The sequence below is a fragment of the Osmerus mordax genome, chromosome 14 (genome assembly GCF_038355195.1).
Source record: "Osmerus mordax isolate fOsmMor3 chromosome 14, fOsmMor3.pri, whole genome shotgun sequence".
NCBI lineage: Eukaryota > Metazoa > Chordata > Actinopteri > Osmeriformes > Osmeridae > Osmerus > Osmerus mordax.
Genome location: NC_090063.1, coordinates 6,677,059 through 6,695,469, shown reverse-complemented (window position 1 = coordinate 6,695,469; position 18,411 = coordinate 6,677,059). Strand labels below are relative to the sequence as shown.

Below are 18,411 nucleotides of genomic sequence, written 5' to 3'. Positions count from 1 at the left end.
CCGCATATGTCAACTATTAAGCTAGGCCTCTGGTCTCTGTTTGCTTACATGTCCTGTTGTTAGAATCCATCCAGATGGGGGATGAACCATGCATATGGACTCCATGATGGAAACATCTCAGTATCACTTACATCTCTACTTTTAAATCCACCTCTCCCTCCTCTCTCTGCTTCTCTCGCTCTTGTTTCATTCTCTCGGCCTCTCCACCCCTTTCTCCTGCTGTCCCTCTCTTCTATCTTCTCTCCTCTCCTCATACCTTGTCCCCTCCCTTCCAGCCCCCAGCCAGTTAGGAGGGAGGCTCTCTGGCCCAACCTCCTCTCAGAATATGCTTTGAAGTCAAAGACATTCCATGAGTTTCCTGTTAAGCGAGGAGCCCAGTAATGTGAACCAGGAGGAGTGTGGAGCTAAAACCATCTCCAACACCAGTCTTCATTGCTGGTTAGCAGTAGCTACGGACAGCTAGTTAGCATCGTAAACTCTGCTGTCGGCTGTCCAGGGTTCTAAGTCTTGTGTTCTCTAAGCTTTTAGGGTTAGGGTCCTAGCTTGTAGGTCAGGAACCCGGGTTGGAAGCTGGAATACACTAGAGATCGACGCTCAGACGGATCAGATTTTCCGCTTACCTGAGGATGCCTCGTTCACCTTGGCTCATGCTGGTGCTGGTGTGTGCATGGAGCTCCACCCCAAGGCTGTCTGCAGCACGTCCAGGCAGGAGTCGAGGACAGGCCCAGACTGAGCACCCTGGAGGGGTTAACTACGGCCACACAGACGGGGGGCTGGAGGACCCTGCAGCAAGCTTGGGTCCTGAACTAGATTTCCTGGAAGACTTTGCAGGTGAGGACTACAGCTTTTTGTCAGGCAATCAAGACACCATCCCCACCTTCTCTCTTCCCCTTCACAACCTCCTTTATGTCATCCTCATCTTCCTACTCCTCCTTTTCTCCTCCGCTCCGCTCCTCCTCTGGTTCTTCCGCTCCGCCGCTCCTCTTCTACCTCCTCCCCCACAGGCAAGAAGCGTCTGTGGGTGGTGACGGCTCCCTCTCACAGTGATCACTACCTGCGCCTGCTGGAGAAGCAGCTCCAGGATGCTGAGCAGGAGGGGCTCCACTGTCGCCTGGCGGAGAGGGACACCTTCATCCTCACCATCATACAGAACGCCATGATGGAGGGGACCCTCCTCAGGACCACCCTACAGGTGGGACCAGACATAGGACTAGCCTACAGATCACACCAGACTACAGATCAGACCAGACATAGGACTAGCCTACAGATCACACCAGACTACAGATCAGACCAGACATAGGACTAGCCTACAGATCACACCAGACTACAGATCAGACCAGACATAGAACTAGCCTACAGATCACACCAGACTACAGATCGGACCAGACATAGGACTAGCCTACAGATGACACCAGACTACAGATCGGATCAGACATAGGACTAGCCTACAGATCACACCAGACTACAGATCGGACCAGACATAGGACTAGCCTACAGATCACACCAGACTACAGGTAGGACCAGTCAGGTAGGACTGGTCTGCAAGTACGGTATAGGACCACCAGCCTACACATAAGACCTTTGTCAGGTAGGTATCAAAGGGTTCTTGGGTTGTGTAGGAAACCATCTTAAAATTCTATGAAAACACTTATCGTTTCTTTGTAGAGCAGGATGAAATGGCACCTAACCATTGACTCGTCATGGTAGGATATTGATTATCTGGATGTTATTGATAACGATCACCTTCTTCCAGGGGGGGGCCACAACAGAGAGCATGGACCCCGACACTGTCTCCAAGATCCTGCACTACCTGGAGCTCACCACACATGTACGGTTTAGGGTTGTTTGCTTGGGTTACCGTATGGTTGAGTCTCAGGGTGGTTTTGATTGGTTGATGCGAAACATTACAAACCAAACATGCGAAACGCTAACACAGCTGATCTGTTCTGCTCCATGACCCAGGACCAGGCCTTCTCCATGCTCATCCTGAAGAAAAACCTGCGCGTGAGTGAACGGTTCCCCTACCCTGTCCGTGTGGAGGCCATTCTGGAGATCATCGACCAGCTGCCCATGAGGAAGCTGGAGAGAATGACCCGGAAGGGCTCACCTCAGAAGTGTAAGGTCACCAAGAAGAGGCTGGTGAAGAAGAAAGTGTCCCATCAGAAAAGGAAAGTGTTCAGCCCCCTGAGGCAGGGTAATGTGACCACAGCCTTCCTCCTGCAGAGCAGGGCCCCCCTGGATAAGAAGGAGGCGCTGAAAAGCAAGATTCAGGACATCCTCAGTGGACGCTCCCGGTTCATCATCAGGAAAACACCTGCAAGGCCCAGGGCAGGTCAGGGGTTGGGGACCAGCACCAACTCTGAGGGGGAGGAGCCAAGCAGCCAGACAAAGGTCACAGAGAAGGACCGAGGTGTGTCTGCAGGGAAGGAAGGGGTGAAAAGCAACAGCTATGTGTCTGGAGGGGAGTCTTCGGCCGGGGCGAGGAGGGAGACATCCGGGATATCCAGTCAGGGTAAACCAGAGGAAAACGGACACGCAGAGGGAGAGCCGCAGGAAAAGAATTCCTCCAAGAAGAAAGGGAAAGGGAAGAAAGAGGGGAAAGGGAAGAAAGGGAAAGGAAGAGGGAAGAAGTCCAACAGGGAGACAAGTGAGAAGGACAAGAAGGCCATGAAGGAGTTTGTAGAGGCTCTGAAAGGCAACAGAAGACTTCTGGTAAGTGGTGATTTGATCTCAATGTTTTGTTGAGTTAGTGTGCCTGTTCATCTGCCCGTCTATACACACCTGTATGCTTGCCACCCTGTCTCTCTGCATTTCTCCCTGTCCGTCTGTCTGTCTGTCTGTCCTGTTGTTTCCCAGGTCGTGACCAGCCCCAGCAGCAGTAGTCCCCAGTATGTCCAGCAGAGGGAGAACAACGACCTGCACTACTGCGACCTAGCTCTCCGGAAGGTCACTATGGCAACCATCCTGGACTCCGGCCACCAGGCCACACTTACCCTGCAGCACTATCAACTGGGTGTGTGTGTGTTAATGTGTTAAACTATAAAACAGTCTTTATATCCCCACTATTAGCCATGTCAAGTTTGCTTCAAGATAAACAAAGGTTTTGTGTATGGTCTGTGTGTGTGTGTGTGTGTGTCAGACTCTGAGCCTGCATTCAGCTCCCTGCCAGAGCAGTTCTCAGACCCAGACCTGATCTCCCAGCTCAGGTCAGAGTTCAGCCTCTCTTCTCAGGACTTCTCCATGACCATCACTGACTACGACCTCAAGCCCACGGTAAAAACCAGACCACACTGCCTTCATCCAGCCATCCATCAAAGAGCCAGAGCCAGAACTAGACCCGTGACCCTTCTGTCCTCTTCTAGAGGGTTCTGTCTGGGCCTCCAGCGCCCCCTGCCTTACTGGAGTACATTGACGGCTTCCCCTCACGCCGGGTAGAGAAGGAGAAGGAAAGGAAAGCCCCGGTGGCGTGCTCTAAGACCCAGGAGCAATCTGGAGCTCCCAACTCACTGCTCAGGTAAACAGCTCCCATCTCAGGTTAACAAGTGTTTTCTCGTGAGTTGAGATGCGTTTCCACATCCGATGGCTTTCTTGTCGGCAGGTTCATGTCGAAGCGCAGGCTGCTTATCATCTCCACTCCCTCAAAGGATGACTACTCCTTCCAGCAGCAGCTCCGGGCTTTCACCGGACAGGAGTGTCCCATGGGTTAGTATCTCTATTAATATCCCTAACCGTGGTTGGTGTCTTTACGTACATCTCTAAACTGGGTCCGTGTCTCTCCTCTTCCCTTTAGTGTAGAAGTGCTTGTATCTAATCAAATCTGTTCTGACTCACCTTCAGGGATCCGCCATTTTGCTCTGTTGAAGCTGGTGGGAGTCGGAGCCTCAGCCTCTGGGTCTGTGGAGCTGTTTCCTCTTAATGGTGAGTCGGAACCCGGACCCATGGACACATGGACACATAACCCCAACCATTACTCCAACAATGATCTACAGCCCCAACAGTGTGAGTGTGGTCAGTGAGCCAGTGTTACCAAGCTATCTTCCTGCAGGCCGCAGCCAGACCGAGGTGGAGCCCTTGTCTGGGGAGGTGGTGGAGGGGCTGAGGGGTCAGCTGAAGATCAGAGCAGCTTACTTCTCCATGCTGGTGGTGGGGAAGGATGGTGAGGTGAAGACCTGGTTCCCCTCGCCCATGTGGTCCCTGGACAGCATCTACGACCTGGTGGACTCCATGGAGCTGCGTCTGCAGGAGGAACGGCTGCAGAAGTCGCTGGGTATCAGTTGCCCTAACGACGCCTCCAGAGATGGGGCGGGAGGTGTTGACGGGAGTTACTATGGTTACGAGGAGGAGAGGAGAGAAAGCTATATGTACCACCAGACACAGGACTGAGAGGAGAGGCATGGAACACCACTGTAGGGGTTTTAATGTTGGCCAAACAACTAAAACAATGCCCCTTTATCTAAGGGACCAAAAGGTTGGAATTGCAATTATTGCAGTTATGGGTTGAATTGTCAAAGTAAAGTGCAACAAAATTATATTGATTTACTATGCAAATGAATTAAATCAATTACAAGGCAAATTTGTTACGAAAAAGGTTTTACATCGGACCTACCCCACCATGATTATTGTAATCATAAGCGACCCTTATAAACACAGTACAGAGTACAACAGGAAGTCACACTATGAGGTGAGAAAATACATCAAGCAAACGCTTCATCCAACTCCTCGAGGCTTTAGCAGATAAGAGGTGGGGGTGGGGTGTCAGCAGCACAAGCTCACACCAACACAACACACAATGAACAACTATGCACACGTTACGCATGATGTTTCAGCAGCATTAGATTCATGGGATCACCTCAGCCTTCTTCTTACTCCCTATACGGATTTGCTAGTGTCACCAAATCTCCTTTACAGAACCCTCCCAGCTAAGATAATATATTTAAAGGTGAATGTATTGCAAGTCATTGTAAGAGCACACTATATTCTGAAAATGTATACTGGATGTTTGAGGATGTTTCACATGTGATATGGACAGTGATGGATGTACAGTAGGAGGCTGGAGCCAGTATGTCCCTTCACTGCAGAGGCCAGCCGGGGCTGTGGCAGCTGGGGAACCCCTGGCAGGGCTAAAACTCCACAACCAGGAAACAGCTCAACACATCCTCTCTAACCAAACAACTTGTCCTTGATGTCTCTTTGTGTTGAAGGGGAGAATCCGAATGTATACATCTTTTCTCCTTGTTTCTGTAATTAAAGGTTATTTTCTCTAGCCTTGTTGTCACCATCTTGTTCTGTCAGACCAGCAGACTGGGAGGGCAGTAAAAAATGGAGTTAGAGAAGCAACGCAAGCCTGGGATAGCACTTTCCACATAATGCCTAGATGCTAATCTATGTGATCATACACTGAAGTGTGCTCAGAATCAGTGACTCCCTGTAAGGCAGAGTTTCTGGGTACACGTACGGCGTGTGTCTCTGTAAGGTCAAGAGGTCATGCAGCAAGGCCCCCTCTGAGCAGAATATAGCATGCCAAGACAAAGGCCAGACAGAGGGGAGACAGTGAGGAAAATCATGTACAAATAAGGCTTATGTGGTTAACGACCACTTCACCTGCTGAACGTTCTAGGGTGTCAATACATTGACCACTGAAGACCCGTTAAGGAAGCAATTCTGTGCATTCTACGTATATATGTAATGTCCAACTCATGTATTTAAGCACAACTGAGAGACAGAGTTCTCACTCATGCCATCAGCTCGTCTTGAACTGATTGTTTGATCCGGGCTGCTCGACTAATAAACCCAAGTCAATTCCTTTCCTTTGTCGTGACTCCTTCCGGCCTGCCTTCTCAAGAATTTACATCTTATCACTCCCCCAGGGACCTGTTAGTGGGGGTGTGTATGTGTGAAGCTGACAGCAACATTCTTGCTGACACCTCCTCTAGCTGCTGTTAAAGTGTTTAAAGTTAGTTCTCCCTGCCCCCTTCCCCTTATCTCTCTTTCTGGTTCTCTTTCTGTGCTCTCTAGGTGTAGGCCTGGCCAGGTGTGTGTGGTTGTGTGTGTGTGTGTGTGGATGGATGGAGCACAGATGTGTTCCATGGCTCTAAACGTCTCGGGTGTTAGCTAATAATGGACATGATTCCCATTACTTCTCGTTTCTGCTTCCTCTCTCTCTCTCTCTCTCTCTCTCTCTCTCTCTCTCTCTCTCTCTCTCTCTCTCTCTCTCTCTCTCTCTCTCTCTCTCTCTATTTCTCTCTCTCTCTCGGCCCTTCACCCTCCCTCCTCAAAGGGAAAGCCGAGGAAGCAGAAAGAGGAAACTAGTCCTCTGTTACCGGGACCAATATTGAAAGAATCTTCCACTTCAAGGCCAACAACACCAGCAGCCCTTTCTCTCCCAGTCAGTGAGCCAGTCAGACAGATGGTAGTCTCTCCGGTCCTGAGAGATGGAAAATAGTGATGCACGGAGGCTGCAGGGGGACAGGACAGGCAAATCCATGAGATGAATGAGGGAGATAAGGCTGCCTGGTGACCACACACACACTGTACACTGCAAGGAGGGGAAGTTGTCAACAGACAAGCCCTGATGTCACCAATGCTTGTACCCTCCCCCCCCCCCTCTCTCTCTCTCTCTCTCTCTCTCTCTCCCTCTCTCTCTCTCTCTCTCTCTCTGTCCCCCTTGCTCGCGTTATCAATCTCTCTTTCATCAGCTCAGTAGCTCTCTCTCTCTCTGTCTCTCTCTCTTGCTTAGGGCCTGGTAACTCATTCACAGGCAAACACACACACTTTCACACACTTTGTCCTGACAGCCTGAACGTGAGGAGCAGGAGGTGTCCCTGGATGACTGGTCGGCCGCTACCATGGTGAGTACTTTGGCACACATGAACACTCCTGGGCACATCTAGATACATTAGAACATCCTAAACACTCCAGACAACACCCGGACACTTCAGAACACAGTTACACAACATGAACACTCCAGACAACATCTGAGCACACCCTGTACTCTCCAGACATAGCTGAACACGCTCGAACACCCCGAGCACTTCAGGATGCAACCCAACACTCCAGAACACAACTGAACCCACTAGAACACCATGAACACACCCAAACACCTGAACACTCCTGAACACAATGGCATTTAAGTTGTACTCGACCTTTGTACTACATGGATAAGCACTACATTTTTTACCTATTACGTAGTTTGAGCTTAGCTGACAAAAAGTATTGTAAAGTAAAAACCTGGGTTTGTTTATGTGATAATGGCTTCCCTTACGAGCCTTCCTAAATGACATGCTGTTTGGGGAAGTTCTGTATCTGACTTCTGGTTACCTTCTACTGGCAAGTCCTATTATTTATACACATGGTTCTGTTTGATAAGGATATCTGGTGTTTAGTAGGAAGATCTTAAATTAAGCATGACTGTGTGGTTTCTCTATCTGTGGTTCTCCTTTTACAGCTGTGTTGCTTTTTACAGCGAGATGGTAGCGGGTGGTAGTCCACGAGTTAGAAGTGGGCCCATTTTCGAAAACAGTTTTCTTTCAAATGATTTCCTCAGCAAAAATTGTGTAAGACAGTCACGTTTAGGGGAAAAAACATGGTTCCTCTTTGTATTAGGTTTGCCTCATTTCCCAGCAAGCTGCTTGGTTCATGTGTATCCTGAGCTCAGAGCTGCTTCATGTCATAATGAAGGAACAACAGGTTGGCAGTAAGACTCTCGTACAGCAGATGTTTCCAGTATGAATGTTTTCCCATTGGAGGTTGGTCACTGTTCTAAATGCTTGTGGATGCAACAGTACCCCCCTCCCCATCCCTGGGTCAGAAATGTACAGATTTGAGCAACAGAAACTTTACAAACACTAAACATATACGAATCTTAAATTAAGTAAAGGTACAGAAGTTTAGCTATTCCTAAGAACTAAACAATCTAAGAATAAAATAATTTAAATATAAAATCAAATATATATAAAAAATAAGAATAAGGATAAGAATGAGCAGCATGAGTGGTCAATATAGTGCAATAGTGCAATCAGATACTGGGTTAAAGAATGAATGAATGTCAATGGGAGTCCTTCGCCTTGTTGAAGAGGCCAGTAGCAGATGGAAACTGTTCTTATGGCGTGAGGTTTTGGTCCTGATGGACTGCAGCCTTCTGCCGGAGGGGAGTAGCTGGAACAGGGTCATAGAACCTGGGTGGGGCTTGAACAAGCAACCGCACACACACAAAAGCCAGACATAAACATTGGTTGATGCCCAGAGGATCATTTGCATAATAGCTGAGGAAGTAAAAACGTAAGTAATGTCACCAACATGAACCATGAACGATGGTACAGGAGACCTACAGAACATGGACCAGGTGGTGAGCACCTGAACACAGGGAGCGGACAACTAGACCACAGACCAAGCGTACTGAACTCCCACCCAGGTCACCTGAACACATCTGAAGCTCACTTACTGGGGACGTAACCACGTCCTGCACAGAAGCACCAACCTGTCGGTGACAGCGTTGTGGATGTCATTTCAGAATATGTGTGACTTGCTGTCACTTCCTGATTAGCAGGCTACCTCTCTGTGTGTTTCCTGTTTGAGGCATCACACACAGTGGGGCACTGAGGGACTCGACACAGCCGTCCCTCTCAGGTATGTCAGCGTAGTCAATAGAAAGGTTACTAGTAGCACAGTCTTGTCCAGGGGTGGGAAATCCTGGTCCCCAGGGGCCAGTGTCCTGCATGTTTTAGATGTTTCCCTGCTCCAACACACCTGATTCAAATCAAACAGGTGTGCTGGAGCAGGGAACATTTAAAACAGGCAGGACACTGGCCCCTGAGGACCAGGATTGCCCCACCCTGGCCTAGTCACTAGTAAAGAATAGGTGACTGGAAAAGGTCAGTTGGAACTGGTTTAGTCACTGGTCAGGGTTATTTATGGACTGGTCTAGTGTCTGGTAAAGGTAAACTAGGATTTTTCTTCTATTGAACTAACTGTCTGTGTTTCTGCTCTGCGTTTTGAAATGTGTTCACTCATTAGTGAATGATGGTGTCTTTTTTTTTTGTTGCTTTTGCTTTTGTTTGGTACCTCGGTCAGCCTTGCTGTGTTTTTTTTAATAAATAAAATGTACTTACTTACTTTACTTACATCAGACCGTTTTATACAAACTATCGGTACAAATTCTGTGACAAGCATAACTGGTTTATGTCGAGTATTTGTAGGGTTTGTACAGCTACCGTCTGTTTGGTACCAAAGATACCTTGTATAAGGAAGAGAAGGATGTTACAGACAATGAGCTGTAAACCAGAGAGGAGAGGAACTTCATTTTCTCGTCTGCATGACTTCCCTCCGGATCGTGTCTGTGGTTGTTCTGAAACTGTCAGGTTGTCATCACTTAGTCAGTTGAAGCAATTCACACATCCAGTTCAGTGTGGGTTATCACATTATCAACCTGGTTGGATGATGGTTGTGTGATGGTGATGATTGAGATGGTGACGTTGAAGTCGAGAGTAATGGTGGTGGTGAAGGTATGAAGGAGATTGTGATAGTGATGGTGGTGAAGGTGATTGTTGTGGTATGATGGTGATAGAGATACTGCTGGTGATAGTGATGGTGAAAGTGATAGTGTAGGTGAAGGGGGTGGAGGTGGTATGGGGGATGGTGAAGGGGATGGTACTGGTGAAGGTGATAGTGTAGGTGAAGGGGGTGGAGGTGGTGGTGGTATGGGGGATGGTGAAGGGGATGGTACTGGTGAAGGTGATAGTGTAGGTGAAGGGGGTGGAGGTGGTGGTGGTATGGGGGATGGTGAAGGGGATGGTACTGGTGAAGGTGATAGTTATAGATAGCTGATGGTGATATGCGATAATGATGATGGTGAAAATGTGGTTTATCAACAGGAAAGCAAGCCGGATGTCAAGACTATTATGGCACGCTTCGGCACTGGGAGCAACAACACAAGCACTTCTGACCTGCCCTCCAACGCGACCGGACACCCTAAAACAGCCTTACACCCTACCCTCTCCTCCGGGCCTCCAATCCACACCAAGAAGCCTGTCCTGGAGACCAGATCAGGCGGCGCCCTGTCACTTCCACCCAAACCCACCTCCACAAAGAGCAGCGTGACCAAGAGTTCCCCGGAGGTGAGGGATCTGGCCAACACCAGAGCTCTGGCCAGCATGTTCTCAGGCTCTCAGAATGACAGCAAGCCCTCCGTGGTCAAACAACACCCCTTCAAACTCAAAGCCCCGGACTCTACCTCCTCTTTCTCATCGCAAGAAATGGAGGCTAAAATCCCTCCCCTTAAACCTCTGAAGTCTCCCCCCAGTTTCACCGCACCAGAAACCAGGCCTGTCTTCCCCAAGCCCTCCCCAGCCTCTTTCCCCAAGCCCTGCCCTGCCTCTTTCCCCAAGCCCTGCCCTGCTGGAGGAGTCAGCAAGCCTCCCTGGGTGAAGGAGGACAGCAACGAGGGCCTCTCCGCCAGTAACACCCCTCTTAGACTGCCCCCCCCCCAGAAACCCCCCAGTTCTTTTGCTAAGCTACGGCAGCAGAGTGAGGATGGGGGAGAAGCCGGTCTGGACCCGAAGCCTATCAATGGCTCTGCCCTCAAAAGCTTCAACTTCCGGACTGGTCAGAGCGTCTTCAACAAGGAAGGCCAATCGGACAACTCAGGGGTTAGGGAGTTCCCCAAACCCCCCCTAACCCCCAATAACTCCACCCCTGTGGCACCGCCAGCCAGTAAAAAGCCCAGTATTGTGAGGAAACGCCCTGAGGTGAAGGAGGATGAAAATGCTGACCCCCTCTCTGTTCCTAAGAAGAACCCCCTCCCCAACATATGGGCCCTAGGAACCGCCCCCGCCAAGCCCAACCGCCCTCCCAGAGTCACTCTGGACAGCTTCAGTAGAGAGGCTGGTACTGATGGTAGGTCTACCTGCCTGCTTCGTCTCTGTCAGCCTGCCTGCCAGCCTGTTGGCATATCTTCCTCCCTCAGGATGCGTGTACTATATGTGCGCGTGTTTGAGTGTGTGTGTGTGTGCGTGCGTGCGCGTGTGTGTACTGAGCACTGTGTATGTATGTTGAAGTAGTTTATCAGCAGGCTGAGTTGGATTGACAGACTGGAATTGGATGAGCTGCAAAGGCAAACACAGAAACACATGGTTCCTCTGTGGGCTTCACCCACTTCCCTCTCTTCGCTCTCTCTTCCTCTCCAGCCTGCAGCTCCACTTCCCCCTCTCACAGGCATGTCTTCTGGTCAAGACCTTTATCCACCCACCACTGGATCTAAGATGGAGATCATGCTCATATTTGTGCAGTTGTGTGTGTGTGTTTCTGATTGTGTGTCTGTGCGTGGGCTTCTGACTGTGTTTTTAACTGTGTGTGTTGCTAACGCCCTGTTTCTGCTCCTCAAGGTGCCATACTTAAGAAGAGCACGGTGCCCCCTCCTCCTGCCTTCCATCCGACCAATCACATGACTCCGCCTCCTCCCCCGCCCTCTCACCCCGTCGCTCCCATTCTGCCCCCTCGTCCCATGTAAGGACACACATGCACATACAAACCCACACACGCATACATACATACAAACACACACACATCATAATGGCATAAGTGTGTGATAAGTTTTCTCTGCTCCAGAATACAGCCAGATCAAGATGAGAGCTATGATGATATTGGTATGAGCCACAAACACACACGCACATACACATATACTCTGTAAACAGTTATCCATTCATGTTGTGGTAACGTCTATGAACTTTCTCTTCCAGGAGTCTCTAGACCAGAGGTGGGTCCCGTGCTTGAATGGCATCCGAACGGACTCAAATTGACTGAGGTTTTTTAAAGGAGAATAATATGTCAGTAATCCATGTGTCTGTGTGTACGTGGGTGTGTGGGTGTTCTCCAGCAGGGCAGCGATGGGGATATGTACGAGGACCTGGATGAGCGCTGGAGCGCAGCAGAGTTGAAGGAGCAGGAGAAGAAGAAAGAGAAGGACAAGAAGAAACAGGACGTCGATAAGAAGGAACAAAAGGAACAAAAAGAACGAGAGAAGAAGGAACAGGAGGCCAGGAAGAAGTTCAAAGTGAGTTTACTTCCCAATAGGACACAAGTGGCCTCATCGTGCCTCGGTATGGCTTTGATGGGATAGAGCGTAATGACTTGTGTTTGTGTGCGTGTCTGTGCGTCAGTTTACTGGTCCAGTCCAGGTCATCCACAGGGCCAAGGCCAGGGTGGACTGCAAAGGGGGGAGGACAGATTTGGGGATGAAACAAGGAGACATTATCGACATCATCCGTGTCCAGGACAACCCTGAGGGGCGTTGGTTGGGCCGGACGCAGGACGGAGCCTGTGAGACTGCTGTTCATCATCACCCTCATCATCACCCTCATCGTCTCATGTCCTTCACCTTCTGATTGTGCTTTTGTGTCTCTCTCTGTGTGTGTGTGTGTGTGTGTGTGTGTGTGTGTGTGTGTGTGTGTGTGTGTGTGTGTGTGTGTGTGTGTGTGTGTGTGTGTGTGTGTGTGTGTGTGTGTGTGTGTGCAGACGGGTATGTGAAGACAGACTTGGTGGAGGTAGATATTGAAAGTCTGAAGAGACAGGCAGCTGACCCCGAGATATATGATGATGTGGACTTCAGGTAAACACAAACACACACACACACGCTCACTGTCTGATGTGTGTGTTCCAGTAACTGATGTGTGTGTTCTCTTCGCTTTCGACAGTGACAGGGGCCCCGCAGGTGAGAGATCACATCACTGCTGTCACCATCATTACTACAGATGGAATACTCCAATACAGACTTGCTAAAAAGGTCCTGTTGTGGTTGTGTGTGTATGTGTGTGTGTGTGCGTGTGTGTGGGCACTTTTCTTAAGTGGTCCTGCCCCCTCCCCCTGAGGATAATGGGGAGATCTACACTGACTTGGAAGACCCCAACTTCATTGCAAGGTGAGAGAGAGAGAAAGAGAGAGAGAGAAAGAAAGACAGAAAAAGAGAGAAAGAGAGAGAGAAAAAGAGGGATGTGAGTTCTTACTCCCCTGGCTGTGTTGTGAAGCCCCTGCAGCCCTCAGGAGTCCCGGGGTAGCCCTAAGACGAGCGCCCTCGTCCGCATGTTGAAGGGTCTGGAGGACTGGAGGAAGATCCCCAGAACCAATACTCAGTAATACCCACAGTAGTAAGACATTAACCCCTGAACTCTGAATCCTAACCTCTCAACCCAGACCACACCCTTTGAAAGGTGATCATACGGGATGCTGATTGATTACTCCTGTCTGGGTAATCTAATGTCTAACCACCACTGACAATGTGGAATCATCCATCATGAACACAAGTCAGTAGATCTGGCTTTGTCTGAATGCATTTCCCAATCAGGAGATGGGGCAGCATTGCATGAGCAATGTGGCAGCCATGTTGATCATGGAATCAGAATCAGATTCAGAACCGATTTTGTGTGGTTGTAATTTGTGATCTAGATGGCCTGTGATCAAACTAACCCCTCAACGCAATCAAAACATATTATAATATATAATATACGCAGAGCATGTTGTTGGGGTTTTTGCATGCTGTGTGTCACTCTTGCTCCTGTTCAATTGCTGTTGTTGTTGTTTTCAGTCTCCCGCCACCTCCACAGTTCTTACCTGATGGGAAATCTGCCGGTAACTTTTACATTCTAGGACATTCTAGTACATTCTGGAACATTCATGAATATTTTGTAACACTTCGGGTGCATGTTTGCTCTGAGAGACACTATGGCTGTCCAGTTAAACACTAACACAGTGCAAATTCCCTGTTTTCTAAAGATATCTCAATCTATAACTCTTGACCCATGGTGCTAAAGTGTTCTCTGTCATACAGAGATAATGTTGTAGCGTGGGGATGGCAATAGTAGCACATGCTACTGCTTTTTCTTTGGCATTGCAAACATTTCCTGGTTTCCTCTCTCTTCCTGATGTAGCAGACCAATCAGAAGTTGACCAGGAAATCTATGATGACATCGATACACAGGGCTTCCCTCTACCCCCTCCTATCAGCAGGTGAGGGCACACGGTGATGGTGGCACATGGCGATGCTGATATCGGGGTGTTCTGGAAGAGCCCCCCCCCAGACTGTACTATGTGTTTACGCTGCTCTCCCCCCCCCCCCCATCTCCCACCCCTCCCTCTCAGCCACCCTCTGAGGTCCAAGGAGATGGACCCCAAGAAGCTGAAGAAGCTTGAGAAGGAGGAGAAGGAGTTCAGGAAGAAGTTCAAAGTAGGTTACCCTGACTTCTGAGGTTTGATTTGAGGACCTTATGATCTGTTGGAAACAGCTTGTCAGTGGACTTCAGGTGCTGACATGGTCTTTAATAATCCTCTCTTCTGCTCTCCTCACCTCTCCTTTTCTAGTTTGACGGGGAGATCCTGGTGTTGTACCAGGTGACTGTCACAGCCGCTCCATCCACTAAAAAGGGGGGCGGTAAGGAACTCCAGTTGACCGCGGGGGAGAGCCTGGACGTAATTTCCAAAGCTGACGACAACAAACTCATCTGCCGAAACAACGAGGGAAAGTGTATGTGTCTACAGCAGAGAGTGTACTCCCTTACTCCACCTCTCCCTAGCCCCTATGTCCTAGCCCCTATGTCCTAGCCCCTATGTCCTAGCCCCTATGTCCTAGCCCCTATGTCCTAGCCCCTATGTCCTAGCCCCTATGTCCTAGCCCCTATGTCCTAGCCCCTATGTCCTAGCCCTTACTTCCCAGAGCCTGCTCCCTAGCCAACATTTTCTAACAGTGTCCTCTCTGTCCTCTCTCACAGTCGGCTATGTCCAAACCAGCAATATTATCGCAGAGTAAGTATAACCTTAACAATAATTTTAACGCCCACCCCAACACACACACACTTAATAAATCAAATACCATTTGAATCGTGATGCTAGAGTGATATAGCTCCTGTGTTCTTTGCTTTTACAGGGATTCTGATATTTATGATGACATCGATGGTAAGTAGGCTTATTCAGTTGATGATAATCAGTCTCAATTTGACATAATCTAGGTGTTCAGTAATTTACAGTTCAGTGTAATAACCCAATGACATTAATTCTGTATTCCTAGTCAGCGTTTATGACAACGACTGAGATCTAGAACCCTGGAACTGCAACAGCTGGTGATTTCACAGTTTGTCTTCATTTTGTGCAGTCTTTATCTTATTTATTGTGTTATTGGGGTCTATCAGGACAATGATGCAAAATATCCTCATGGCTTAAGTTTGACTTCTGGATCCAATTTAGTATAATGTATTATGTGTGTGTGTCTTTGCAAAAATAGCATAAATAAATAAAGCAAATCAAATGTGGTGAGCATCTCATCTATTCCATATGTGGCGAGAAGTCAAAACTTCTTATCAGGGGATTTAAGACACAATTATCAAATAGTCTAAAATATGATATTCTTATTTTTTCTGTAAATAAAGACAAATGGAATACGTTAACTCTTGTTAGTCTGGTCTATTATGTTCCTAACGTGTGTTTGAAATCAAGACGTCAAGGCGCCAGACGGGGGTTTAAGACACCTTGAATGGGTAAGGTTACAGAACCTGGCAACCCTCATATTCCGTTCGATTTAATCTGGAATCCACATTCCTGCCTGGCATCGTCAGTCGACAGCATCAAAATGGTTCCTCCCGTGGCAGTATCGCCGCTCATAAAGGTAAACTCATCGCAAGTTTGCGGTTTACTTGAATGAATAGCTGTTTGTCTGTATGTCCTACATTATTAAACTAAGCACTGCACCAAAAGGCTTGAAGTCAGGTGTGAAACTGTCTAACCGTAGCTGGTTAGCATGCTAACCTTGGCTAACCTTAGCTGGCTTGCTACCTAAATGACATTGATCGTGATGACGGCTTTATCAATGTCCGCAAGCATTGACAGTTAGCTATGCATGACGCATGAAGGCACGTATAGCAGCTAGGACTGTATAGGTTACATTACAATGTAATGCTTGTCTAAGGTCGCACTTGTCTGAGGGTCAGAGTGCTGGAACCGTGCCGAGTGACATGTCCCACGCGATCCGTAACTCGCCAACAGTATTAATCTGCAAGCAATGTTAGCCAGCTATCTAACATTACACCCGTTTTTTTCAGACCGCAAGATGGTCAGCTCTGTTCGTTGGCATTTTCTATGGCAAGCAGAGGTTTGGTAAGCGTCTTGTGACTGACAGTTTCATTTATAATACATTGTAGTTGATCGGAGATAACACTTCCTGTATTAGCCTTTGTTAGACGGAACTTGATCTTTGGTCCTTGCCCCGTTACAGAGTACCTGAAGCCCATAGCGGCAGAGGAGAGGAAGATTGAGGAGGCCGAGAAGGCGGCAAGAGAGGAGCAGGAGCGCATTGCCAAACAACTGGCTGAGGGTAAACACTCACTTAGTTAGACACCAAGTGGTACACATGTTCACAAACACGTTAACTCAGATACACACATCCATGTATGCACACGCTCAGACTCTATACACAAAATGCAGAGATACATGCATATGAACATGTACCAAATACGTTATACTTCCTACAAATACAATACAATCTGAAGGTCAACTTTACATACTACATGTAAACACTAAGGATGTAGTGGCCCTGTAGCAGAACTGCATCCGTGAATGAATGGTTCCTAATTAGCATCTCTGTCCTCTCTCCACAGCTAACGAGGAAACTATTCTGAAGTGAAATTCCTTTTGCGCTGCACTGTCATGCTCCTCTTACAATAAACACTGTTATTTTCATGTATTCTGATTCAGTCCTTTTTTATGATACTGCGAGTCCAGAACTACTAGGGGCCTGATGATCACACATCAGTTACACTCAGACCTTTAATTTAGATGTTTTTGTTAATACTAAAGCCTGCCCTTCAGTTGGGTGGGGGGGTGTTGCACAGTGTAATCCACCCGTCCCTGTTTAGCACCAATCCCTGGATTCAGGTCACAGGACAAAAGTAGAAAGTGCTGAGTAAACACTACTGCTCCCTAAATTCCTTATCTCCCTGCACCACAGTCCCCAGGACTAGTACGAATGTGTTCCACAAGGACTGGGATAAATAGGACCGCCTAACCCTACAGAACATCATAGCCTTAGTACTGGGAAAAATAGGACACCAAAACCCTATATCCCTAACTCTAGTACTGGAATCTAGTGTAACCATAGTAATACTATAAGAAACCCTAACTCTAACCCCACATCCACTTTCAACTCGGTACAGAATGTAGAACCCCTGTAAGACCTGGCGGTGGGTCAGGTCGCAGTACTTCTGGTCACATGGGGCCAGAGGAAGTAAGTCAGTGGTTAGGAGATAAATGTGACAGACAGTGGAGGTGTTGCGTGTCTCCTCCAGGGCTGAGATGTTGAAACCAGGTATGAAGGTGGTCTGTTCAACCTTGTCACATTAATCCTGATGGATCTTTGTCGTCCAAAGATGGAAACTGCTGAGCGTTCCTATTGAATAAGAGGCTTTGGGCGCAGGTGAGTCACCTCGCCCTGACGGAAGACCTGCGATGAGAAGCTGGATCTGAAGGCATTGTGAAGTTATTCAGTTACATGAGTCACAACCTTTTTTAAAAATACATTTGCTTTATTTTGGTCATTGTAGACAGTGCACACACAGAGGTATACTGTAAGCTTTATGGTAATAGTTCCACATTCCATTCTACTTAGGTCATATTTCCTTAAAAAGCACATTGTCCCTATCTATGAATGTGAGTCCATTGTGTAACATAATGCCTATTTAAAGCTGAAATAGGTAACATTATAAAATAAATTCAAATATAAGAAACAGCACCCCCAATTTTGTCTGAACTTCCACCCTTTCCCCCAGCTCCAGGTTGATCATACTCAGTTTGAACATTATTGACTGGAACGTAGTGGGCAGCTCTAAAAACGGACATTCCACGGGCACTGAGCTTTCTGTTAATAAACAACTCTCAGAGGGCCTCATTAGCTTACACAACATGTTCATAGAAGACAAAGCTTTCTTTTTTATGACATTTTACCTACTGTACCTTTTAAGGTCCCCTGACTACTCCCATCAGAACCCTGATATGGTTAAGAGACACTGTTAGTCCTGTCAGTCTGGATCAGGCAGTGGAGAGAAAACCAATGAACTTCAGGGACTGGTACATATCGTACAGCTGCGTGAGACACCACTGAGATGTTCACAACTAGTGCTGGTCGAACAAACAGCGCTACAAGGAGGAAAATGATCTATTTAATATACTACAAAAATAATGTGACATTCTTTGTATTTACATGAAAGGAGTATTTACAAGTGATTACATCAACAAGGGAAGGTTGTTGCCCCAGTCTAGGAGAATATTTGCCCAGTTGACCCTGACACAATGGCAGCTAGATGACATCATTCTCCCCCCTGGTGATACCAGGTGGAGACTACCAGATTCAGAACTGGTCCATAGTGGTCCAGACTCTGAGCT

General features: G+C 47.9%; 3 protein-coding genes across 10 annotated transcripts; all 3 read left to right on the top strand.

The window, feature by feature from the left end:
* Positions 1 to 626: 626 nt before the first annotated feature.
* ccdc80l2 (coiled-coil domain containing 80 like 2) lies at positions 627 to 5,263 on the top strand. Its single transcript, XM_067250890.1, has 10 exons — positions 627 to 831; positions 1,005 to 1,192; positions 1,754 to 1,828; positions 1,963 to 2,712; positions 2,857 to 3,013; positions 3,140 to 3,273; positions 3,363 to 3,514; positions 3,599 to 3,702; positions 3,838 to 3,918; positions 4,046 to 5,263. The coding sequence occupies exons 1-10, from the start codon at positions 627 to 629 to the stop codon at positions 4,381 to 4,383; spliced, it is 2,184 nt and encodes a 727-aa protein (XP_067106991.1). The 3' UTR covers positions 4,384 to 5,263.
* Positions 5,264 to 6,723: 1,460 nt separating this feature from the next.
* Positions 6,724 to 15,419, top strand: fyb1b (FYN binding protein 1 b). 8 transcript variants are annotated; one of them, XM_067250155.1, is made up of 18 exons: positions 6,724 to 6,848; positions 9,870 to 10,890; positions 11,379 to 11,499; positions 11,602 to 11,639; positions 11,733 to 11,749; positions 11,873 to 12,046; positions 12,153 to 12,312; positions 12,508 to 12,601; positions 12,687 to 12,703; positions 12,838 to 12,910; positions 13,017 to 13,121; positions 13,574 to 13,617; positions 13,917 to 13,995; positions 14,128 to 14,212; positions 14,347 to 14,509; positions 14,754 to 14,787; positions 14,909 to 14,937; positions 15,050 to 15,419. In XM_067250155.1, the coding sequence occupies exons 1-18, from the start codon at positions 6,846 to 6,848 to the stop codon at positions 15,070 to 15,072; spliced, it is 2,280 nt and encodes a 759-aa protein (XP_067106256.1). In that variant the 5' UTR covers positions 6,724 to 6,845; the 3' UTR covers positions 15,073 to 15,419. The 8 variants fall into 8 exon arrangements, 6 of the variants coding, with proteins under 6 accessions (XP_067106256.1, XP_067106257.1, XP_067106255.1 ...); XM_067250156.1 differs by having other exon boundaries at positions 11,870 to 12,046; positions 13,920 to 13,995; XM_067250154.1 differs by having other exon boundaries at positions 11,870 to 12,046.
* A 114-nt stretch (positions 15,420 to 15,533) lies between these two features.
* atp5mea (ATP synthase membrane subunit ea) lies at positions 15,534 to 16,717 on the top strand. Its single transcript, XM_067250897.1, has 4 exons — positions 15,534 to 15,643; positions 16,077 to 16,131; positions 16,250 to 16,348; positions 16,632 to 16,717. The coding sequence occupies exons 1-4, from the start codon at positions 15,608 to 15,610 to the stop codon at positions 16,655 to 16,657; spliced, it is 216 nt and encodes a 71-aa protein (XP_067106998.1). The 5' UTR covers positions 15,534 to 15,607; the 3' UTR covers positions 16,658 to 16,717.
* Positions 16,718 to 18,411: the final 1,694 nt, after the last annotated feature.